At 42.0% G+C, this 26,184-nt stretch overlaps 1 protein-coding gene and 1 long non-coding RNA gene across 2 annotated transcripts; both read right to left on the bottom strand.

The window, feature by feature from the left end:
- Window positions 1-3,224: 3,224 nt before the first annotated feature.
- Window positions 3,225-3,634, bottom strand: LOC121973453. The gene is made up of 3 exons (XR_006109617.1): window positions 3,562-3,634; window positions 3,388-3,480; window positions 3,225-3,316 (listed from the first exon to the last, which is right to left on the bottom strand). It is a non-coding gene; the product is annotated as an uncharacterized LOC121973453 (long non-coding RNA).
- A 4,298-nt stretch (window positions 3,635-7,932) lies between these two features.
- LOC121972505 lies at window positions 7,933-11,449 on the bottom strand. Its single transcript, XM_042524165.1, has 4 exons — window positions 9,213-11,449; window positions 8,819-9,127; window positions 8,644-8,743; window positions 7,933-8,565 (listed from the first exon to the last, which is right to left on the bottom strand). Exons 1-4 carry the CDS (start codon window positions 11,447-11,449, stop codon window positions 7,933-7,935), a joined length of 3,279 nt encoding a protein of 1,092 aa, XP_042380099.1.
- Between the last annotated feature and the right edge of the window lie 14,735 nt (window positions 11,450-26,184).

Here is a 26,184-nt window from a genome sequence, read left to right as displayed (position 1 = left end):
GAACATCCGGTTTAATGAAGTAATCCAGTCGTATGGATTTATTCAGTGTCCGGATGAGTCTTGTGTATACAAGAAGTGTAACGGAAACGTGGTGGTATTTCTTGTACTATACGTAGATGATATTTTGTTAATTGGCAACAATGTCAAGGTATTATCAGACGTAAGGGTATGATTTTCCAAACAATTTGATATGAAGGACTTAGGAGAGTGTGCACACATTCTTGGGATCAAAGTGATAAGGGATCGCAAGAAAAGAATGTTGTGTCTGTCCCAAGCTTCATATATAGATACAATCCTTGCTCGTTTTAGTATGCAGGATTCCAAGAAAGGTTTCTTACCTTTTAGGCATGGAATAGCTCTATCTAAAGAGATGTCTCCAAAGACATCAAAGGAGATAGAAGACATGAAAGCAGTTCCTTATGCTTCGGCTGTAGGAAGCCTTATGTATGCAATGCTATGTACGAGACCTGATATTTGTTTTGCCGTGGGCATGGTCAGCAGATATCAGAGTAACCCTGGATAAGGACATTAGACTGCGGTAAAGCATATATTAAAGTACCTGAGAAGGACTAGAGATTATATGCTAATTTACCAAGCAGACGATTTGCTCCCTGTGGGTTACACGGATTCAGATTTCCAATCAGATAGGGACAATAGTAAGTCTACATCAGGCTATGTGTTTACTTTAGGAGGTGGAGCCATTTCATGGAGGAGTGTTAAGAAGAAATGCGTATCAGACTCAACCATGGAAGCTGAGTATGTAGCAGCCTCTGAGGCAGCTAAAGAAGCAGTATGGCTCAGGAACTTTCTAATGGACTTAGATGTGATTCCTGGTTTGCCCAAAATTATCACAATTTATTGTGATAATAGCGGTGCAGTTGCAAACTCGAAGGAACAACGAGCTCATAAGGCAAGTAAACATATAGAGCGCAAGTACCACCTGATACGAGATATCGTGAAGCGAGGAGAAGTTGTCATCGCCAAGATTGCATCAGCAAATAACCTGGCAGATCCTTTCACTAAGGCCCTTCCGGCGAAAGCTTTTGATCGGCATGTGGAGGGAATGAGAATCAGATGTATGGTAAAAGATATGACACACTACAAGAATATATGCTTTTAATGGCATTTAAAAGTGTCTTCATATACTACTTATACTGACACTTTTAATATAGTGACATTAAGTCAAAATGTCCTCTATAGTGATGTCGTCTAAAGTCTTATGACATTTCCTAGTGTCACTATAGCATAAAAATAGTCACACCACTAATGTTATGAATAATTGTTATAGTGACAAAAACAATGTCACTATAAGATTTGTAATGACATTAATACATGCCTTTATTATAGTAATAATATGACAAATTTGTATGTCCTATAAAATCATTTAACAAGACAACTATAAGTGTCGTGAATTGTTTTTATAGTGACAAGAAAAAATGTCCTTAATGATAATTTATAAGGTTAATTTAAAATGCCTCATTATGTAATTTGTAATGACACTTACAAATGTCTTCTATACTAGTCTATAATGTCTTCTATACTAATCTATAAGGACATTAAAAAAATATCATTAAAAGTTATTTATGATGACTTTTTTAAAAGTCTCCAATGGATTTGATGGTCTATTGTGACCTAAAAAATCCATATATTATGAAAGATGTCATCCATTTTCAATATTTTCATGATACAATATTCACGCACATAACAAATTAACATAAATACAAATAAAAAGTTTTAAAATAGAAATTAAAATGCTAATCAATAATTGTCATTAATTTTCTAATCCATAAGGATAATAAATTTGTCACATCAAAAATATCTATATACCAATTACAAATGTACCCAATATTTTTAGTTTTAGATCTAGAAAAAAATTAAGTCTCATAAAGCAAAACATAACCAAACTTGTAGTGCATCTTCATTCTTCAACCATCACATCTTAAACAAAATCCAATATTCTTGTCACCTACAATAAAAATTCATATATTTGTGTAAATAAAATAACATAAAATAAAGAGATTAAAATTTAATTTAAACTAGCAAATTTTTACCAAATGATAAACCGAGAAAATTCCATAGCATCAAATATAATTGGTTTAAAAAGACACTAACATTTACCTTACTATTGTGCCACAAAACTCCAAATGCACCTAGTAGAAGTCTTCTTCATTAACTGTCAACTGTAAATATAATTGATATTGGTATAAAAAAGTGTCATAACATGATGGGCATATACAATAAATAATAATTAATTAAAAAGTTACATATGATACCAGATGGCAAGGCCAAGCTATCATTCCTCCAAGTGCATCCTCAAACCTTTGTAAAAGATCATATGGCCTAATCAAACTCTCTTCCCGTTCTAAGACAACTAGAACTTGTATTTCACACCAATTTGGTCCCAATGCCTGTCTTCCTACTTCAGTATTTGGATCCATGCTATGAACAACTCCTTTTGCCACAATTTTCATCGAATCAAATAGACTTTTTATCGAGACAGAGCATCCAACCTAACAAGGCAAAAAGAGAAGGTCATGATGAAAACAAATATGGTATACCATCAGCAGCAACATTTATGCTAAATAAGATTATACGTTATTACTCAATCTAACTGAATTCTCAACTTCTCAATAAGCAGCAATACACATACAAGAAATCAATAAATGACTAACTCATGATAATTATAATCTCACACAAAAAACATATATAGCTTGGAAGAAAGCAAACTAGATAAAGACTTTTACCCTTAGAGATAAACTAACTGGATCAGAAAGTAATGGACTACTTGATAATGTTGTGTGTTGTATACTGTTGTAATTTGAACCAAGGTTTTGGTTTGATTGATTGCAAATCTTTGATTCTAACATTGCAATGTGTTGGCCTTGCTTTCTAACTTGTTCATCCATTTTTTCTAACTTTGTCCTTTGCTCCATCACTATTCGGTTGCATGTACTACGGCTTGGAACTTCTCCCCATAAATCAGATGGGTTAACACCATCACCAAACATACGTACTCGGCCTGGTCTATCTGGTCCAATGATTTGAGCAAATATGTCATTTTGGCCAACTTGATCATCCTCGTCTTCAGGAAGTTGATTTTCTAGTTCTTTCATTGCAGCCTTTACCAAAAAATCAAAAGTCATAATTTATACATAAACATGATGAAAACCAATATCTTTGAAAGTAATATAATTGTAGTTTATAATTAACTTATTAATTTTTCCGCCACAATGTTGCTTGAGGGGCTTCCATTAGCATGAGTAAAGCAAGCATGGAATAATTCGACTCGTGATGGAGGGCGTCCCCTTTCTTTTCCCTAAAATTACAGTTGTTAAAAGTTTGTAGATTCTAATGCATGTCAATTATAAGATTAATATGATAAATTACCAATTTTTGTTGCACTTGAGCAAAAGATCTTCTTCCAGTTGTCTGATTCATTATCTTTTGCTTCCGAGCAATCTTATTTTTTTCACTTCGTTCCTAATATATTAAATTCAAAAATTGATACACGATACAAAAGTAAAAAATTAAAATTTTCTAAATAGATAAAATATTATATACCTTTGATTTTTCTGAATTCCACTGAATAACTAATTTCACATATTGCTCTACCAAAGCTCTGTTATCTCTTTCTTCCAGAAGAACTTGCATTGGCAACTCAGGATCATAATACTTCTTTTTAAGTTCTGACTTCCAATTTCTCCATTTTTTTGATATTGAACGTAGTGTCCAACTTTCTGTTCCAGGAGGAAGGTCATACTTTTCCTACACAGACATTTAGAAAATTTACCCAAATAATAAAAAAATATTTAATAATAAAATTATGCAATAACATTTCAATTACCTTTATAACATCTAACATTTTTTTCTTATTTTCCAAGGGCATTTTATGCCAATCTTCCACGTTAATTGGACAAAATTTACCATTTCTTGCCAAAGTACCTAAAAAATCAGCAAATTTATTTCTTCTTGATCCTATAGGGCGTCCCATACCATCACATTGGATCTTAATACGTGGCAGCGTACTAGGTCGACCCCAAATGTCTTTCATAAATGTAGGGCCTCTAGTTTTCTTCTTAGCATTAGGAGATTCACTTTCACTATCTACATATAGAAAAAAAAAAGAGAAATAAATGATTGAATAAATACAGTGAAATAATTTATTACATACTTTGCACAGATTACCTTGATCAAATTCTTCATCCATAAAATCATTTTCAACAATCTTATTTGAAGCTTGTAACTCAATGTCTTTCTGATTTGAAGCTTTATCTATTTGGTTATTTGATGCACCTTGAATGTTTTGACAGTCTGCACAAGTATTGTTTGAACAAAATATAAACAAGAGTAGTTAGGTGTGATACGTTGAGAATAAATATGTAATCTAATACGACACATTTGTAAAATCATTAAAAGTAGAGAATCAAAGTGAAAAATATAGTAAAATCTAGCTAAGTTCATTTTGATATGTTGTATCATATGATGAATCACGATAAGTATCATATAATACAATAATATTGTAATTTAATTTACTAAGAGATTAAACAAAAAAAAAATAATAGATTGCTAATGTATAAAATAAGATGCTACCTTTTTTTTTTGAGTTTCGAGTTGTGTACTTGTCAATCAAAATCTGTGGTTGAGTATTTGTCCCATCTTGAAGTTGAACATGAAATTTTCCAACATTTTTACTTTTAAGGGGCATTCCTATCAAAGACAAGTTATATAAGATAAATAAAGCATGAAATAACCATTATACCAAACTATATTAAAACTTAATATTTTGAAATAAAAAAATCACAAGTTTCATATATTTTTATATCTAATACCTTGTACATCATTGTCTTTCTGATTTGAAGTTTCATCTATTTGGTTATTTGATGCACCTGGAATGTTTTGACAATCTGCACAAATATTGTTTGAACAAAATATAAACAACTTGAGTTTTAAATTATAAACAAGAGCGTTCTGACCTTTTCTGCTAGTTATCACATTCTCAATTTCCCTTGCATGATAGACTTGAATAATGTATATAACATATAAAAGAAAAAGTCAAATAAAAGTTATACAAAAGAAAACAATAGATGGCTGATGTATAAAATAATATGCTACCTCTTTTTTTTTGAGTTTCGAGTTGTGTAATTGCCAATCAAAATCTGTGGTTGAGTATTTGTCCCATCTTGAAGTTGAACATAAGATTTTCCAACATTTTTACTTTTAAGGGGCATTCCTATCAAAGACAAGTTATATAAGATAAATAAAGCATGAAATAACCATTATACTAAATTATATCAAAACTTAATATTTTGAAATAAAACATTCATAAGTTTCATATATTTTTATATCTAATACCTTGTACATCATTGTCTTTCTGATTTGAAGTTTCATCTATTTGGTTATTTGATGCACCTTGAATGTTTTGACAATCTGCACAAATATTGTTTGAACAAAATATAAACAACTTGAGTTTTAAATCATAAACAAGAGTGTTCTGACCTTTTCTGCTAGTTACCACATTCTCAATTTCCCTTGCATGATAGACTTGAATAATGTATATAACATATAAAAGAAAAAGTCAAATCAGAGTTATACAAAAGAAAACAATAGATGGCTGATGTATAAAATAATATGTTACCTCTTGTTTTTAAGTTTCGAGTTGTGTAATTGCCAATCAAAATCTGTGGTTGAGTATTTGTCCCATCTTGAAGTTGAACATGAGATTTTTCAACATTTTTACTTTTAAGGGGCATTCCTATCAAAGACAAGTTATATAAGATAAATAAAGCATGAAATAACCATTATACCAAAGTATATTAAAACATAATATTTTGAAATAAAAAATTCACAAGTTTCGTATATTTTTATATCTAATACCTTGTACATCATTGTCTTTCTGATTTGAAGTTTCATCTATTTGGTTATTTGATGCACCTTGAATGTTTTGACAATTTGCACAAATATTGTTTGAACAAAATATAAACAACTTGAGTTTTAAATCATAAATAAGAGCGTTCTGACCTTTTCTGCTAGTTACCACATTCTCAATTTCCCTTGCATGATAGACTTGAATAATGTATATAACATATAAAAGAAATAGTCAAATCAGAGTTATACAAAAGAAAACAATAGATGGCTGATGTATAAAATAATATGTTACCTCTTTTTTTTAAGTTTCGAGTTGTGTAATTGTCAATCAAAATTTGTGGTTGAGTATTTGTCCCATCTTGAAGTTGAACATGAGATTTTTCAACATTTTTACTTTTAAGGGGCAGTCCTATCAAAGACAAGTTATATAAGATAAATAAAGCATGAAATAACCATTATACCAAAGGATATTAAAACTTAATATTTTGAAATAAAAAATTCACAAGTTTCATATATTTTTATATCTAATACCTTGTACATCATTGTCTTTCTGATTTGAAGTTTCATCTATTTGGTTATTTGATGCACCTTGAATGTTTTGAAAATCTGCACAAATATTGTTTTAACAAAATATAAACAACTTGAGTCTGCACAAGTTAATACCTTAATATTTTAAAGTCTGCACAAGTATAGCAATACAACTACTATTGACAAGGAGACTTTACTGCTCCATGCTGATGGCAAGCAACACATTACGCAACAAGCAAATTTACCAGCAAGCAACTTATAGAAGTCTTGCTAGTAACCCAGTGTTGATGGCAAGCAGCACATTTCCCAACAAGCAAATTTACCAGCAAGCAACTTATAGAAGTCCTGCTAATAACCCAATGTTGATGGCAAGCAGCACATTTCCCACCAAGCAAATTTACCAATAAGAAAAAGATTACCATGCTTCTCATAAGCAATATGCTATCGTTGCCTAAAAAGTCTAAAAAAATGAGATTAAGATGTGATATGCATGATGTATGGGATAATGTATTATTGATGCACTATCATGGGTAAAGCATGAATAAAAATGAGATCAGTTCAATGAAACATTCTAAAACAAGAAAATGAGCATTTTGGGTAAAAAAGGACATTGCTTAGGTTCTATGAAGTGGAAATAAGGTTTGATTTTGAATTTGGGATTACCAAGTATACAGCATACACGAAAACTCATAATCAAGTGGAAACAAGCATTTACCAGCAAGCAAATTATAGAAGTGGAAACAAGATGTGATGTACGAACAAAACAAGTATACAGGATTACCAAATATTTAGTATGTTAAGTATGCAAGATCAAGAAAACTCAAATAACAACTAGCATACAGGATTACCATGCTTCTCATAATCAAGCATTTACCAAAAACAACAAGCATTTACCAGCAAGCAAATTATAGAAGTGGAAACAAGATGTGATGTACGAACAAAACAAATATACAGGATTACCAAATATTTAGTATGTTAAGTATCCAATCATACAAAAGAAAACAATAGATTGTTGATGTATAAAATAAGATGCTACCTCTTTCTTTTGAGTTTCGAGTTGCGTGATTGTCAATCAAAACCTGTGGTTGAGTATTTTCCCCATCTTGAAGTTTAAAATGAGGTTTTCCAATATTTTTACTTTTAAGAGTCAATCCTATCAAAGGCAAGTTATGTAGGATAAATAGCATGAAATAATCATAATTATAAGGAAGAAAGTCCTAACCTCTTTTTGAATTTCGAGCTGCGTGATTGGGAATCATAATTCGAGATTGTGTATTTGCCTTATCTTGATGTTGAAAATGAGGTTTTCCAATAGTTTTACCATCACAAGCCATTCCTATCAAGAGCAAAAGTTACAATTTATAGATAAAAAGAAAGTTAGTTATATATCCATTGATATGATAAATAAAAGGTCCATAGTCAACAGTGAAATAACATATATATATGGCAAATCTACTCTCTTACTATCACTTTATATCATATTAATTAAACATAAAAATTATATATGCTAGACAAAATCTCATCATAAACAGAATCTCATCATGTATCAACATCAATTTCAACTCCTATAGCATCATCCCGAACCCAAACGATTTCTTCATGATCATGGTCGTCTTCAGGATTACAAATACAACTTTGAAGGTATGTATCAACATCTGCCACAGGTTGCATTTTATACTGTCCTCGTGCATCGGTGGTGATAATTACATGCCAATTACAATCAACTGGATCTTCCACATAAAAAACTTGCATGGCTTGGGATGCTAAAATATAAGGCTCGTTATGGCGCTTCACATTTGTAAAATTGGCCAACATAAAACCATCCTCGTCTAGTTTTAGTCGTTTGCCTTTGGAGACCCAATCACATTCAAATAAAACAACTCTTCGACCTCCCTCGTAATCTAACTCAATCACATTTTGCAAAATTCCATAATAATCAAGTTCACTTGATATTGGATTCTGATCTCTAATACTTGAATAACTTGAAGTAGTAGCCCGAACAATAACACCACAATTCTGAGTTTTTCTCTTGCGTTCCACTTCTTTTGTATGAAACCTAAATCCATTGGAAAGGAATTTTTCATATCGTATCCCTATGAAATTCGGACCTCTGGCAAGTGATTTCAGATCATTTGATATTGGATCATCCTGGGAAGGATTTGTATTTTCGATCTATCACAAAAAAAAATGATAAAATATGTATAAAAATCATGATATATAACTTTAATGACAATTACACCACAAACTTACATGTTTTGCAAACCAAGATGCAAAAGACTCACTATGCATACGTTCAATCTGGTGAGGTGGAAGACCAGAATGAGTAAGATTCAAAATCCGACGGTGTTCACTGAAATTAAGAATAACGATTTGATAAACATTGATGATTATATATTTAAACTCGATGAAATATATATTAACATACTCTATATAAGATTGTACGTGATGACAGTTGAATAACACATATTGATGTGCCTTCTTTAATGTCTCATCATCAAACTTAGTTGCAATGACCTTTCCAAGTGCATAACCAGAGGCTGTAAACACGTCCAATGCAAATGTTGAACCGATAGTTGTATCATCATTTCTCGTTGATTGATTGAATCTTGTCTCTACATAATCAGCTAAATATAAAGAACAGAATGTCAAACATTCCTCAGCCAAATACCCCTCAGCAATGGATCCTTCTGGTCGACTTCTATTTCGAACATATGACTTCAATGTCCCTAAGTACCTTATATCAAAAATATAAATTTTATATTATTGAGTGAAAATAATAATTTAAATAAAACAATATCAATAAGAGAATTGTTTATTACCTTTCAATTGGATACATCCAACGATAATAAACTGGTCCAGCAGGTTGTACTTCAGTAGCCAAATGTACAGTCAAATGAATCATTATGTCAAAAAATGACGGAGGAAAAATTTTCTCGAGTTGACAAAGAATCACCGCAATGTCTTTCCTCAGACGAACCACATCAGTAGGAGAAATTACTTTACAACATAGCTCTCTGAAATACCTACACAATCTGATCAAAGGATTTCGAACTGATTTAGACAAAGTTTTACGTAGTGCTACCGGCAACAACTGTTGCATCAAAATATGGTTGTCATGACTTTTTAGACCAATTAATTTTGCTGGTTTCAGTTGAACGCATCGTGAAATGTTAGATGCATAACCATCTGGAACTTTAACTTTTTTCAAAACCTTGCAAAATGTACCCTTCTCTTTTTTCCCCATTGAATAAGAAGCTGGAGGTAGGTAAACTCTACTCGGTCCCTTTTCAATATGATGAAGTTCTGATCTTATCCCAATTTCTTGCAAATCAAGACGTGATTTAATATTATCTTTCGTTTTCCCTTCCATATCTAGCAATGTCCCACAAATTGATTCGCACACATTCTTTTCAATATGCATAAGATCAAGATTGTGACGTATCACATTATCTTTCCAATATGGTAAATCGAAGAAAATACTCAGCTTTTTCCAATTGAATGGTAGTTCTGGATTATCATCAACTATTTTTCCAAATTTCAATTTAAAATTTTTTAACTCATTGATTACTGTGTCTCCTGAAAGTATTGGTGGTGGTCTTCCATACTCTTCTGTGCCATCGAAATGTTGAGAATCTTTGCGAAACTCATGATCACTGTTTAAAAATTTGCCGTGACCCATATAGCAATATTTTTTACCATTTTTTAACCACCGTGAATGTGTAAATTTGTGGCACACCGGGCATGCAAATTTACCCTTGGTGCTCCATCCAGATAGGGTTGCATATCCGGGAAAATCACTTATCGTCCATAGTAATGCAACATGCAATTTAAAATTCTGTTTTGTTGATGCATCATATGTTTGCACTCCTACTTCCCACAAATCCTTCAAATCTGCAATAAGGGGCTGCAAGTAGATGTTGATGTTATTTCCAGGAGCAGATGGACCAGGTATTAGCAATGATAACATAAAGTATGGTTGTTTCATACACATCCATGGTGGAAGATTATAAGGCACTAAAATGACTGGCCACGTACTATGCACCGCACTCATATTTTTAAATGGATTAAATCCATCTGAAGCTAATCCTAGCCTTATGTTTCTAGGATCCTTCGCAAATTTTGGGTGGTTATGGTCAAACATTTTCCAAGCTGGGGAATCAGCTGGGTGTCGCATGTAACTGTCTTTTGTGCGAGATTCAGAATGCCATCTCATATGGACGGCCGTTTTGTATGACATGAACAAACGTTGTAACCTAGGCTTTATTGGAAAATACCATAAAACCTTACATGCAACTTTCCTCTTGTCACCAGTAGGATCATCTTCAGATGTTTCCCATCTAGGCTCATTGCATGTTTTACAGAGAACTCTTTCCTTGTCCAACCCCCAGTACAAAGTACAATCATTAGGGCAAGCATCAATTTTTTCATAACCAAGTCCTAATTGCTTCATCAATTTCTCTGCTTCATAGTATGACTTTGGTAAATCTTTCATGGCATTTGGAAATGCTTCTCTCAACAAATCCAGAAGCATATTAAAGACTTTATTGGTCATTTTTCCAAGACATTTTAAGTGAAGCAAGCGAATGATGAATGCAAGTTTTGAGAATTTCTTACATCCGGGATATAACTCCTTTTGTGAATCATCAATTAATTTATAGAATTTCTCGGCCTCCCCAAACGGAATATCTTTATCCTTTTCAAATCCTGCTGTATTGATTGTACTACCATCGTGTTGTTGGACCCCAAAAGCATCATGAACTAGTCCCTCCATGTTATCTACATCATCACGAGACAGAACCGAACTAGATATTGAAGGTGCACTACATGCTATCTCTCCATGAGCAACCCAGTGAGTATAACCTTTAATAAATCCATCAACCGTCAAATGATCATAAGCCTCCTCTCTTGAAACACATATGCCAATCTTACATCTTGCACAAGGACATGCAATTGTTCCATTTATGTTTGCATTAGAAAATGCAAAATCTAGAAAATTCTCAAGTCCTTTTCTGTATTCCTCAGTTTGTCTTGGTAAAAACATCCAACCTTTATCCATCACAATTCTAGTAAAAATATGTACTCAAACTGGTTCAACAAAAAAATAGATTCAGTCAAAAAATCAAAAAACTTAACAACCAATATAGTAACTAAATAATCTATCTGTAAACAACTCAAAAACACTAAATATTTTATATATAAACTGCAAACATGTTATTAAATAGATTTAGTCATTGTGATAAACATGATAAGTCAATAAGATAACATGATTTCAATATCTCAATAGATATATGTTTATTTTTAATTCTAGAAACATAGAAAAGTCCATTATCCATTCCTACAAGCTAAATTTAATTTTTAAAAATCATGATAGTACAGAATGTTTTTATCCTTATTATTAAAGAGCAAAGTTTAATAAAAGATAGAACCAAAATGTATCAAAAAGACAAGGTTTTCTATGTAGTTAAAATGAGAAAAACGTCACTTCGGTATGCATGATTCAGGAAGTATGCATGCACTAAATAAGCGAAGGAAAAAATATATGCTTTATTTTCTTCTTTTTCATTTTCTTTTTGGTTGGGAAGTCCCTTTTTGGATGAGCCACCAGACCATGTGCTTCCATCTCCATCAGTAGCGGTGGTGGATCATTTCACATGAAAGACAAAAAAAAAGTGACAAAAAGAGAGAGGAGGAGCGGAAGTAGGCAGAGGAATAAGAGTAGAATCATGTCACAGTACTGAAATCTATATAGATTTAGATTTGAACATGGAAAAGATCGAGAGAGAAGAGTATTCTCATAATCTCATTACAACGCAAAAGTGATGTCTAAGGGGAAAAGGAGGATCAGATGGAAAGAAGGCTTTAATTTGTGGTACATGGGTTTAAATTGTTTTAAATGACAAGGAAGATTCCTTTTCAGCAAAGCAAAGCTTGACACAAATGATTCAATGGGGTGCACTAGTGGGAAGGATGCTTCCATATCCGACAACTACAAAAGAAGCAGCCCTATGCATTTTATAGTAGGTTATGGAGCAGAGCAAGAGCCTTGAAACCTTAATGCATCTATCTCTATCCAAGATCCCTCTTGAATAGCTTACATATCAAGGGTTTCTCATTTACATTTGTTCTTGGAAATTTAAATTAAATTTGGCTAATGATATAAAAGCAGCCCCTCATCTTAGTGATATGATTGGAGAGGGATATTGAACAGGGTAAAACTCTCAAACTTATCCTTACATCTCATCCACATATTTTTACATTTTTGGATTGGATTGAGCTGCATCTTGAGATTTAACATGTACATAGGATCACAAAGAGAGACTTCACGAAACACAACTTTGTGCTTGTGCTAAACATTAGCTATTCCTTTTGATCAAGACCACAGCCAGAAGGACTTGGGAGGTAGACAAATAAATGGCTTCAGGGGACCAACTAGTTGCTTGGGTTGGATGTGGGCAATTACTTTTCAGCTGGAGGCCGCAACAATGGCATAAAGACACAATGATTAAAGGTGGGAGGAAAGGTTTGTATGTTCATGTGGGTGCCACTGTGAGCAAGACATCTCTTTTAAGTAATTAAGCACGACAGGATAGATATATATGTTTGAATTAGGCTATTACTGCAACTACGACTAAGTTTACTTTTAAATGAAGTGCAGAGGAAGCTACAACCAACCTTCTATGCTTCTTTTCTTGTGGTACCAAAATTTATCCACTATTCTCTCAGGATAGAAACTTCTTTCATTAATAGGATGGTGAGTTTAGAAACACGGACCTCACTATAGCTGTCAAAGTTTTTCATAACTTAATGGCTGACAATGTTATCTAATGAAGAATCATGAATGGTGTGTCAATCAACAAAACAAACAGATTGCAAAAAAAATAAATGGTTTACTAACTAATGTCTTCTTATAAGTATCACTAGTCCTTCTCAGCTCAATAATACAACAAAAAAAACACAGAAATCAAGTCAACGAAAGTAGAGAAGAGAGGTAGATACTGAAATCAACCTTAATTAAAACTTCCTTCAAACTAAACATATTGAAGCAAGATATGGTTTCACAGAAATCACCAAAAATCAACAAGAAATCAACCTCTTTACCACAAAAATTCACAGCAAGAAACAAGAAAACCTTCAAAAGAAACAGAGCGCATAAATAGTTAGCTTGCAACCTAGGGCTTCAGATCATGAAAAGAGGAAAGAATAGGACCTTGGCGTCACAAGCAAGAGGGCAGACGGCGCACAGACACTTGCAACCTAGGGCTTCTGATCACAAGATGCTAGAAGAGGAAATAATAAGGGCTCGGTGTTGCAGATGATGGGGTGGATGACAAAGGGGCAAGCGGACGACAAGGCAGGCGGCGCAAAGGATGTCGAGGCAGGCGACAGAATAAGGGGCAGGCGGCGCAAAGGATGCCGAGGGTTCAGCGAGGATCGGGCAGGGACGATCATCGATGGAAATATTGAAAGAGGGAAGAAAAATTAGGGATCGGGATATAGGAAACTCGGGCGCGGCTGAGTGCTTTGTTGGAGGGAGTGATGAAAAAAATTGGCGCGCAGGTAAAACATTACATTACATTTATTAAGTGTCATAATAATATACCTAATTAGATTTTAATTTTATTAATTTTTTATTTGTAATCAATGTCATTATATATATAAAACAACTACATTTTTAAATAAATGTCATGAAGAAAGTGTCAGGAAAGCCATTTTTTCTTGTAGTGACAGCTTAGTCATTAGTATAAGTGGGAGATTGTTGGAGTGTATACTGAAAGCCTAAGCTTTGTAAACATTCATTATGAATAAAGAATCATATTTGGTCAAATTGTCTACATTTAGTTGTAGTTGTTCAATTAATTTATATTGTAGATAACATAGTATGTAGTGTCACATGCAGAAGATAATGTTATCAGTACCTTATAAATTATAAACAGTAGCTCGCGACCAAAATGGAAAGGAACAAACCATTAGAAGGTCGTAGTGTAATTAGGTATCAGTTTATCTTGACTGTATAATTACACTAGTACACTCAGAGTGTATTGAGTAGGACCATTTGAGGTCGTTTCTTTTATACTGACTTTATAAAGAAACTGATCCTGTCCGAACCAGGAGTCAACGGACGCTGGGGATGTGGCGCTCCCTGTTGGATCCTTGAGTGCTTCGGCGAACCTGCAACAAAACCGAGCCGGGGGGGTGTCCCGGCGACGGCCCTCCGACGCTCAAGTTAGGCGAAGGAATAAGAAAGTGGCTCAGAAAATGTAGACTTGTGTACCTCCGGTTGAAGAAATGGAGGCCTTATATAGACCTCTCGAAGGAGCCTGGGCACACCAATCGAAGCGATCACCTGCTTTCGACCATGCCTAGGTGTGGGCCTGTCAGAAGGGCATCCATAAGACCATACTGTTGATACAATCACCTGCTTTCGACCATGCCTAGGTGTAGGCCTGTCAGAAGGGCATCCATAAGACCATACTGCTACTGTATCAACCTTTCCGTAACGTGATGGTGGGGCCTTTAATAGTGCCATCTTGCGTACAGTCTAATCATCATGCCTTTGCCGACATACCATATCCCGAGCCGAGCGAATAGGCCGCTCGGCTAACCACTGTTCCCTCGCCACGATTCCGGCCGAGCGGACACCTCCGCTCGGCCATTCTGTCCTCGGCCGAGCGGACACCTCCGCTCGGCCACTCGGCTCCGGTTCTTCTGCTTTGGCGTCGGAAACCCAAACCTTTGGTTGGGTAATCTCTGGTTCCGCTCGGACGGGACCCCATCTGTTGGTCCCCCATTCTTACCGCCGGATCACTTGCCTCCCCTTCAAGTCTAGTCGAAGGAGGCAGTGAGTCCGACTGACTGGACTGTGTGTCCGAGCGGGCGGTCGTCGCCTTATCGCTGCTGCTGATATCCCCCTCATGCCAAATTTAGCCGCTCGGCTCTTCGCTTTGTGTGCCTTGGCGCCCAACGTGGATGTTTGCTTGTCTAAATCCTCTTGAAAATCGCGCAAGTCTTTTTCATTAAGCCGAAGCATGCACGGTATGGGCGCATTAATTGCGCTTGGTGACAGAGCGCCACGTGGCTCGTCTCTAGTGGCGGTGACGCTTCGTACGATGGGACGCCCTTTGTTTTGAAATGAACGGCTAGATGATGACCTCGTCTCTTGTGCCCTGCATCCGACGGACGAGGCTGAGCGGTCTCGTTTGTATAAAGCCCTCATTCTGGCCTTCACGCCGCACTCTCTGTTTCATCACGCGTCCTCTGTCGAAGCTGCCTGCTGCTAGCTTACTCCGGCGACTCCCAGTGCTTGCTTTCCGGCGGTTTTCGAGTTCCTGGGGATTCTTTCCTTTGATCTTCCCTCAGTAAGCTTCTTCTCTTCTCTCGTCCCCTTGTTTCCGAGTATTGCTAGGCTTCCTTCCCTTCTTTAGTCATGGCGAGCACTTCTGCGCCCGCTATCGAGGTTCACGGTCCGTGGTATGTGAGTATGGAGAGTAGGTTCGATGAGGAGCGCGCCCGGCGTGTTGTTAGGACCTACGGGATCCCGAACGACCATGAAATAGTTGTAGCCGGCCCGACCGACCGGCCCCATAACCCGCCGATCGGTACTATTTGTTTTTTTCTGGACCAATTCCAGGGCGGCCTTAGATTTCCTACCCATCCATTTATTTTGGAAGTTTGTAATTATTTCCGCATCCCGCTCGACCAACTTGTGCCGAATTCCTTTAGGCTACTGACCGGGATGGTCGTCCTCTTTAGGCTGCACAGTATCCCACTTGACCCCAAAATATTCCACTACTTCTTCTACCTCAAACAATCCGAGTTGGGTACTTTTATTTTCCAAAGTAGAATAGGCTTCAAATTTTTTGAGAACATGCCGACCTCCAACAAGCACTGGAGGGAGTTCTTCTTCTATATACGACTTCCCGAGCGGCCAGCATCCGCTGTGCCGACCCAGCCGGAGCTCGGCAAATTCAGAAGCAATCCGGCCTACCTTCATGCGGCAAATTGCTTGTCCGGTCAGCGGTACAAAATCGACCAGTTGCTTCTCAAGGGGGTGTTGTACATTTTTGGATGATCTCCCGTTCGGGCCAATCTCCCCTACCGCATGGGTAAGGACTCTTTACTCCCTTCGCCTTTTTTGTTTAACTGATTTTAATTTCTTCCACTGCAGCTGAAGTCATGTGGCGCTCCAAGGCTACCGATCATCTGAAATTGAAGGTCGTGGAAATTGAGGCGGCTACCAAAAAAGAACTCGCCGAGCGGGGTCTTATCCCCAGCCGCCCGGCAGATGCAGGAGAGGGGGGGGCGCAGTCCGTCCCTGAAACAGAAGTTACCCAACCCGCTTCAACGGAGGTTGAGGCGGATCCTATTTCCTCTGCTCCAGCCGAGCTGGGAGTCCCCCAGGCCGGGGATTCACCACGGGAAGCTCGGCGGAAATTTCGAAGAGACTCCAGCCTTCCGCCGACCCCAGAGGGCGAACCACAGGCGCCGGTCGAGATCGCTTCTCCAGATCGCACGTCGTCGCAGATCAGGACCCCTGCGGCCTCGCCCACCGCACAGCCCTCTGGCTCTCCTCCACGGACTCGTCGTCGCTTACGACGGTTGGGCGAAACTTCAACCATAGGGGAGTCCTCGGGCCAGGCGACTGCGGCTGAGGAAGTGTCGGCCGGCCACCCGACCATCAAGACTACCCTTCGATTCCCATCGGAGGAATATTTATTGTCTGTCGATCGGCCATCAAGCCCCGTTCATGAAATAACCTTGACGGGTCCGCTCGCCAAACTTTTCGAGGACGCCCAGATTCGGGTGGCCCTCATGACGCCCAAGCAGCTCGGCGATAACCACATGCAGCAGGCCACTCAGGTAGGTTCATTTTTCTTCCTGTGCCATGCTACTGTTCGGTCCCTGATTTTATTATTTCTATTACAACATTGGGCTGAGCAAATCGCCACTAGCCATCGGCTGGCCGAGCTGGAGGATCTTATGGAAAAGCTCCAAGTCTCGGGGGGTCCATCGGCCGAGCGGGAGAAACAAGCCCGCGAGGCCGAACAGAAGAAGGCCTGGCTGCAGAGGTGGCTCGACTTGAAGGCTTGGTGAAGAAGCGCGACGAAGACGTGAAGCGCGCCAGTGGCCGAAGAAGCGGGCGATGCTGATCCGGACAAGATGAAAGTTGAAGTCCGAGCCCTAGATCGGCAAAGGAGCTGGAAGCCAAACTAACTACCGAACGGGATGGGCGCTCAGCTGAACGCACTAAAGCGGAGGTGGACCAGAAGGTTCTCCAAGATTCACTAATTGCCTCCCGGGCGGCGCTCAGAAAGTACGAGGAAGAGGAGCCGAGTCGTCTGGCTGCTGCACGTCAAGATTACCTCCGCTCGGAGAGGTTCGGCACGAAATTTGGCCGCAGCGTCTCTTCAACCTTTGCCGAGGCCGTTAAGGTCACTATGACCTACTTGAAGAAGGGTGGCCACCTTCCTGCGGGAATACACATTCCCGCCTCCGATCTGGCGGCCATGACAGACGACATTCCGGACGATTTCTTCAACTTCGAAGACCCCGAGTGAAGAGTGTTCCTCATCTCTATCTTGTTTTTGCATTTCTTACGCCCAGCGCAACTTTTCGTACTTGTCGTCTGGCATGCTTTTCCCTTTAATGCAATTATGTCTTTGCTTGCGTCTTCCTGATCACTATCCATAATATTCTTCTGTTTGCTTAACGTTTATGCTTAGAGTCAGTCATGCTCTAAGTGTTCTCCGTCACGCGGACGATCAGCTTAACCCATTAAACAAAGTCCGAGCGGGAGGGCCTACTCGCTCTGCACGTATCTAGCCTGTGTGAAGTCAACAAACGCCAAGTATCGAAGGACCATCGCCCGGCGGGCCTAAATGTTTTAATACTTGTGGTTTCGGCGGTTTCTTATTCTCTGATATTCGTTCGTCCGCCCGGGGAATTTATAGTTGCCGGACCGACTCTCGATTTTTAACGATGGTGCTCGTCGGTTTTCCACTCGATTTTTATAGACGCCGGCTCGTCTCTCGATTTTTAACGTCGGAGCTCGACGGCGCGGATATTTATAGCCGGTCGGCACGGCTCTCGATCTTTAACGTCAGAGCTCGACGGCGCGGATATTTATAGCCGGTCGGCGCGGCTCTCGATCTTTAACGACGGAGCTCGTCGGCGCGGATATTTATAGCCGGTCGGCGCGGCTCTCGATCTTTAACGTCGGAGCTCGTCGGCGCGGATATTTATAGCCGGTCGGCGCGGCTCTCGATCTTTAACGACGGAGCTCGTCGGCGCGGATATTTATAGCCGGTCGGCGCGGCTCTCGATCTTTAACGACGGAGCTCGTCGGCGCGGATATTTATAGCCGGTCGGCGCGGCTCTCGATCTTTAACGACGGAGCTCGACGGCGCGGATATTTATAGCCGGTCGGCGCGGCTCTCGATCTTTAACGACGGAGCTCGTCGGCGCGGATATTTATAGCCGGTCGGCGCGGCTCTCGATATTTAACGATGGAGCTCGTCGGCGCGGATATTTATAGCCGGTCGGCGCGGCTCTCGATCTTTAACGACGGAGTTCGTCGGTATTATTGGTCGTCGCGGCTCTCGATCTTTAAAGACGGAGCTCGTCGGCGATATTTATAGCCGATCGGCGCGACTCGATCTTTAACGACGGAGCTCGTCCGGTATTTATAGCCGGTCGGCGCGGCTCTCGATCTTTAACGACGGAGCTCGCCGGGCGGATATTTATAGTCTGCTCGATCTTTAACGACGGAGCTCGTCGGCGTGGATATTTATAGTCGGCGCGGCTCTCGATCTTTAACGACGGACTCGTCGGCGCGGATATTTATAGCCGGTCGGCGCGGCTCTCGATCTTTAACGACGGAGCTCGTCGGCGCGGATATTTATAGCCGGTCGGCGCGGCTCTCGATCTTTAACGACGGAGCTCGTCGGCGCGGATATTTATAGTCGGTCGGCGTGGCTCTCGATCTTTAACGACGGAGCTCGTCGGCGCGGGTATTTATAGCCGGTCGGCGTGGCTCTCGATCTTTAACGACGGAGCTCGTCGGGCTTTTAAGCCTAATTTGGACAACGTTTACCTGGCCGAACGGCACAGGGTCTTCGGAATTGAGCCTTTGGCTCGTACAATATACCTCCGGCTGAGCAGCTCGGGGCCTTCATATAACCAACCGTTCGGCTATGAACACAGAATGCCTTGGGAATAATTTGTTTCCTGCGATAAAAGGAGTACAGCTATTTTGAATTTACACAAAATAGAGCAAAAGCGCACCTCTCACCCAGCTCTATATGGCTGAAGGTGATTGGCACTCCATGGCCGATCCAGCATCCGACCTTCCGCATCCTTGAGGTAATAAGCGCCCGAACGGAGCTTCTCGACCACTTCAAAGGGTCCTGCCCAGGGAGCTTCCAACTTGCCGACATCTCCGACCGGCTTGACTTTCTTCCAAACTAGGTCGCCTACTTGAAAGACTCTGGGGATCACGCGTCGGTTGTAGTTCTGTTTCATACGTTGCCGGTACGCCATCAGCCAGACGGACGCTTTAGCTCTTTCCTCCTCGACCAAGTCTAGCTCCATGCTCCTCCGTTCGACGTTATCTTCATCATAATTTTGTACCCGAACGGACTCCACCCCAACTTCAATCGGGATGACTGCTTCGCCTCCATATACCAAGTGAAATGGAGTGACGCCCGTTCCCTCCTTTGGTGTCGTGCGGAGAGCCCATAGGACGCCCAGCTGCCTCCTTCATGGTCGAGCTGAGCCCGTAAAATTCTGAGAATCTCTCGGTTGGTTACCTCGGCTTAACCGTTACTCTGGGGATATGCCACCGATGTGAAGTGCTGCTCGATGCCATAACTTTCGCACCACTTCCCGAGCAGCTTCCCAGTGAATTGACGTCCGTTGTCGGAGATGAGTCGTCTTGGGATGCCAAAGCGGCAGATGATATTTTGCCATATGAACTTTTTAACCATCTGCTCGGATATTTTTGCAAGTGGCTCAGCTTCTACCCATTTTGAGAAGTAGTCGACCGCCACCAATAAGAACTTCTGCTGCCCGGTAGCCATGGGGAAGGGTCCCACGATGTCCATCCCCCATTGGTCGAACGGGCAGGCCACAGTTGATGCTTTCATCTCATCTGCCGGTCGGTGGGACATGCTGTGATACTTCTGACAGGATAGACAATTTGCAACGGTCCGGGCAGCATCCTTTTGAAGTGTTGGCCAAAAATACCCGGCTAGCAAAATCTTCCTGGTTAACGACCGTCCGCCTGGATGTCCACCGCACGAACCTTGGTGCACTTCTCGAAGGATGTACTCGGCATCTTCCAAGCTGACGCATTTTAGGAGCGGACGGGAGAAGGCCTTCTTGTAGAGTTGATCTCCTACGAGGGTGAACCGACTAGCCCTTCTCTTCAGTAAATGAGCTCCTTCCCAGTCGGAGGGGGTAGCTCCCGAGCGCAAAAACTCCACAATAGTTGTCCTCCAGTCGCTCGGGTATGTGATGCCCTCCATCCGATCGGCATGTGCTACTAAAGATACTTGCTCGATCGGCTTTTGAGAGCCGACCGGGGATAACGCGCTTGCCAGCTTGGCCAATTCATCCGCCACTTGATTCTCCGCCCGGGGGATCTTCTGAATAATCACCTCCCTAAAGTTGAGCTTAAGTTTTTCAATAGCTTCCACGTAGAGCTTGAGCCTTGTACTATTTATCTCGAAAATCCCCGAGATTTGCTGAGCAGCCAACTGGGAATCTGAATAGAGTATGACCCGGACGGCTCCAACGTGCCAAGCGGCCTGCAATCCAGCAATAAGGGCTTCATATTCTGCTTCGTTGTTGGTCGCTCGGTAATCTAGCCGGACGGAGAGCTGCATCCGTTCTCCTTGTGGGGACAGCAAAACTATGCCAATTCTGCTCCCGTGTCTAGTGGACGATCCATCCACGAACACTTTCCACACAGCTTCGGGTTCCGGGTCCTGCACCTCCGTCACAAAATCGGCTAAGGCTTGTGCCTTGATAGCCGAGCGGGGTTGATATTGGATATCAAATTCGCTTAGCTCGGTTGTCCATTTGATGAGCCGTCCGGAAGCTTATGGATTTAAAAGCACTCGTCCCAACAGGCTATTGGTCTTGACGATAATCGTGTGCACCAGGAAATAAGGACGAAGTCTCCGAGCGGCCAGGATCAGAGCAAAGGCCAACTTCTCGAGTCCGGTGTAGCGGGTTTCAACATCTTTCAAGATATGACTAAGGAAATATACAGGTTGCTCCTCACCTCCCGACCGGACTAACGCTGATCCCACAGCCTGCTCGGTTGAGGATAAATAAATGTGCAACGGTTCGCCGACAGCTGGCTTGGCCAGCACAGGTAGGGAATTTAAGTACGTTTTCAGTTCTTCAAAGGCCCGATCGCAGTCTTCATTCCATTGGAACTTTGTAGCTTTACGGAGGACTTTGAAGAACGGAAGGCTCCGGTCGACAGTCTTAGAGATGAAGCGTGATAGCGCTGTAATCCGACCGGTCAGCCTCTGTACTTCCCTCATGTTTCTGGACGGTGGCATGTCCTGAAGAGCCTTCACCTTGCTAGGATTAGCTTCAATACCCCGTTCGGTCACAATATAGCCCAAGAAACGTCCTCCTTTGGCGCCGAACAAACACTTATGAGGATTTAGCTTGACCCCATATTTTCTGAGTGTATGGAAGGTTTCTTCCATATCTTTGCATAAAGTGGCCGCTCGGAAGGATTTGATGAGGATGTCATCTACATAGACCTCCAGGTTGTGTCCGATTTGCTCGCGGAAGACCCTATTCATCAATCTTTGATATGTTGCTCCGGCATTCTTCAGTCCGAACGGCATCACCGTATAGCAATACGTCCCGTCCGGTGTAACGAAGCTAACTTTTTCCTGATCTTCCGGGGCGAGCGGCACTTGATGATAGCCTTGGTAGGCGTCCAGCATACATATAAGCTCGCATCCGACTGTAGAATCTACGAGCTGGTCGATTCGGGGCAGAGGGTAGAAATCCTTCGGGCAAGCTTTGTTCAGATCTCTGAAGTCGATGCACACCCTCCATTTGTTGCCCGGCTTGGAGACGAGCACCACATTTGCTAACCAGCTTGGGAATTGAATGTGGTCGGCCTCTAAGAGCCTTTCTACCTCCGCTCGAATGATAACATTCTGCTCGGCGCTGAAATCTCTTCTCCTTTGTTTTACTGGCCGAGCGTCCGGCCGGACGTGAAGCTTATGTTGGGCTATGCTAGGGGAGACATCGGGCAGCTCATGCGTCGACCAAGCGAAGACGTCATGATTCATCTGGAGGCATTTGACCACTTCTTCTTTCTGTTCGTCCTCCAGGTCGGCGGCAATAAAGGTTGTAGCCTCCGATCGGCTCGGATGGATCTGAACCTCCTCCTTTTCATCATAAATTAAAGCAGGAGGTTTCTCGGTTATGGCGTGTACCTCGATCCGTGGAGCCTTTCGCGCGGCGCTGGATTCGGCTCGGACCATTTCCACATAGCATTTCCGAGCGGCTAACTGATCTCCTCGCACTTCACCGATTTTGTCCTCGACCGGGAATTTGATCTTCTGATAGAACGTCGACACAACAGCTCGGAATTCGCTTAACGCCGGTCGCCCCAGTATCACGTTGTAGGATGAAGGGGAGTCGACCACCACAAAGTTTGTTGTCCTCGTTCTCCGGAGCGGTTCTTCCCCTAAGGAGATAGCCAGTCTTACCTGTCCGACCGGAAGAACCTCATTGCCCGTAAACCCGTAGAGGGGGGTTGTCATGGGCAGCAGCTCGGCTTGATCGATTTGTAGTTGATCAAAGGCCTTTCTGAAGATGATGTTGACCGAGCTGCCAGTGTCAATGAAGATACGGTGGATGGTGTAGCCGCTTTGATGATAAGGGCATCATCATGCGGCACTTCAACTCCCTCAAGATCCTTGGGCCCGAAGCTGATCTCGGGTCCGCTCGCCTTTTCTTGGCTGCAACCCACCTCATGGATTCTGAGCTGCCGGGCGCTTGCCTTTCTCGCCCTGTGTGAATCTCCTCCGGTCGGCCCACCCGCAATAATATTGATTTCTCCCCGGGGGGTGTTGTTTTTGTTCTCCTCTTCCCGAGCGGACTGCCTAAGTCGCTCATTGGACCTTCGAGAGCGATCTTCATGCCTTGGAGGGAAACGCTGTTCGGGAGATCTTCTATACGTTCGCCGACCGGACTCTTGATGCCGCTGCCGGCGGTCGGGTGAAGGCGATCGACGAGGGCCACCCCATCGTACGGGATGGGTGATTGAAGGCAGGCCCCGACAGTCGCGGGTGTTGTGGGAGTCAGTATTATGGAAAGAGCAAAACATTGGGGTCCATACCCTCTTTTTCTTCATCTTTGGCCGCTCGGCCGCTACCTCTTGGACCACCGGGGACTTCGCATGATGTGCCCGGGATGCCTCAACTCTTGGTCCTCTTGGTGGCTGATGGGCAGCGGGCTGCTTCCGTTCGGCATGGGTCGGACGTTCGGCATGAGATCCCTTCCGTCGGGCAGCCTCCACCTCTTCCACATTTATATACTCATTCGCCCGGTGTAGCATGTGGTCGTAGTCTCTGGGCGGTTTGCGAATGAGCGCGCGGAAGAAGTCCCCTTCCGCGAGGCCTTGCGTGAAGGCGTTTACCATTGTCTCCGAGGTGGCTGTGGGGATGTCCATCGCTACCTGATTAAATCGCTGTATATACGCCCGGAGAGATTCTCTTGGTTCTTGTTTGATGGTGAACAGGCTGACGCTTGTCCTTTGATAACGTCGGCTGCTCGCAAAGTGATGAAGAAATGCCTTTCGGAACTCCTGGAAACTAGTGATAGAGCCGTCCGGCAGCCTCCGAAACCACCTATGTGCAGATTCCGATAGAGTGGTGAGAAATACCCGACACTTTACGCCATCGGAGTACTGATGCAAGGTGGCGATGCTGTCGAACTTCCCCAAATGATCGTCGGGGTCGGTCGTCCCATTGTAAGCTCCGATCGGCGGTGGTGTATAGTATTTTGGTAACGGATCCCGATGTATGGCTTCAGAGAACTGTCGGTGAACCTGCTCGGGTGGTGCGTTCGCTCGGGGAGCTTTGCCCTTCCTATGATCCCGAACGGGAGGCTCATTGGATGAAGATCCTTGCTCCCCGTGAGCGGGCGTGATTTCTGGGGGAGTACGGAAGAGTGCCTGAGGGAACCCTCCTGTTGAAACATATTCCGGGCGGTCTGCTTGCGCCGCCCGGCCTGCTGAAGCCGAGGTTGTTTGCTGTTGCGCTCGCTCAGCCTGTGCTTTCTCCTTTTGCTGCGCCACTATCTTGGCTGCCCTCGCCTCGACTATAGCGTCAAACTCTTCTTGTGAGAGTGCCACGGTATGTAGTCTTCCAGCCTCGTCCATTGCCTCTGCTCGGATGCAGGTGCGTTCCCACAGACGGCGCCAAATTGATCCTGTCCGAACCAGGAGTCAACGGACGCTGGGGATGTGGCGCTCCCTGCTGGATCCTCGAGTGCTCCGGCGAACCTGCAACAAAACCGAGCCGGGGGGGGGGTGTCCCGGCGACGGCCCTCCGACGCTCAAGTTAGGCGAAGGAATAAGAAAGTGGCTTAGAAAATGTAGACTTGTGTACCTCCGGTTGAAGAAATGGAGGCCTTATATAGACCTCTCGAAGGAGCCTGGGCACACCAATCGAAGCGATCACCTGCTTTCGACCATGCCTAGGTGTGGGCCTGTCAGAAGGGCATCCATAAGACCATACTGTTGATACAATCACCTGCTTTCGACCATGCCTAGGTGTGGGCCTGTCAGAAGGGCATCCATAAGACCATACTGCTACTGTATCAACCTTTCCGTGACGTGATGGTGGGGCCTTTAATAGTGCCATCTTGCATACAGTCTAATCATCATGCCTTTGCCGACATACCATATCCCGAGCCGAGCGAATAGGCCGCTCGGCTAACCACTGTTCCCTCGCCACGATTCCGGCCGAGCGGACACCTCCGCTCGGCCATTCTGTCCTCGGCCGAGCGGACACCTCCGCTCGGCCACTCGGCTCCGGTTCTTCTGCTTTGGCATCGGAAACCCAAACCTTTAGGTGGGTAATCTCTGGTTCCGCTCGGACGGGACCCCATCTGTGGGTCCCCCATTCTTACCGCCGGATCAGAAACAAAGACCTCGGTTATTATGGAAGTGTGTACTCTTAATCCTAATATAATAACAAGCACATATATTTGATATTTATTTCTTTAATTTATCAATGGGTGAGATTTAGTTCAATGAATCAATAAGCCCGATAAATTGGGAAATTGTATCACTTATAGTGTGTGTTGTTGATTATAGAAGGAAACTGTGTCCTAGAGATACTAGGTTGATAATGTCCTCAAGAGGAGCTCATAAGGATTGTCATGTTAAACCCTGCAGGTGGACTTAGTCCGACATGACGATAAAGTTGAGTGGTACTACTCTTGAACTAAGATATTAATTAAATGAGTTGTCAGTAACTCACTTAATTAGTGGACATTCGATATCTTAAACACAGGGAGACTAACACACTCATAATAAGAAGGAGCCCAAAAATGTAATTTGGGATTGGTGCGGTAGTTCAATAATAGTTCTCTAGTGGAATGAATTATTATTGATAAAATTAAGTTGTGTGTTCGGGGCGAACACGGGATGCTTAATTTTATCGGGAGACCAAAACCAATTCCTCCTCTCGGTCCCTATCGTAGCCTCTTATTTATAGAGTACTATACCCACCTATACCCACCTTC

Source organism: Zingiber officinale, chromosome 4A (genome assembly GCF_018446385.1).
Source record: "Zingiber officinale cultivar Zhangliang chromosome 4A, Zo_v1.1, whole genome shotgun sequence".
NCBI classification, from domain to species: Eukaryota; Viridiplantae; Streptophyta; class Magnoliopsida; order Zingiberales; family Zingiberaceae; genus Zingiber; species Zingiber officinale.
The sequence above is the reverse complement of the archived record's forward strand: the minus strand, read 5'-3'. Positions and strand labels throughout refer to the sequence as shown.

Bases quoted from the DNA above. Each gene is read 5' to 3' on its own strand.
- LOC121972505 (XM_042524165.1), bottom strand. From the start codon at position 11,449: ATGGATAAAGGTTGGATGTTTTTACCAAGACAAACTGAGGAATACAGA. The intron at 9,128-9,212 runs GTAATAAACAAT...TTTTGATATAAG, and splicing joins TGGATGTATCCAATTGAAAG to GTACTTAGGGACATTGAAGT. The intron at 8,744-8,818 runs GTATGTTAATAT...TCTTAATTTCAG, and splicing joins CACGTACAATCTTATATAGA to TGAACACCGTCGGATTTTGA.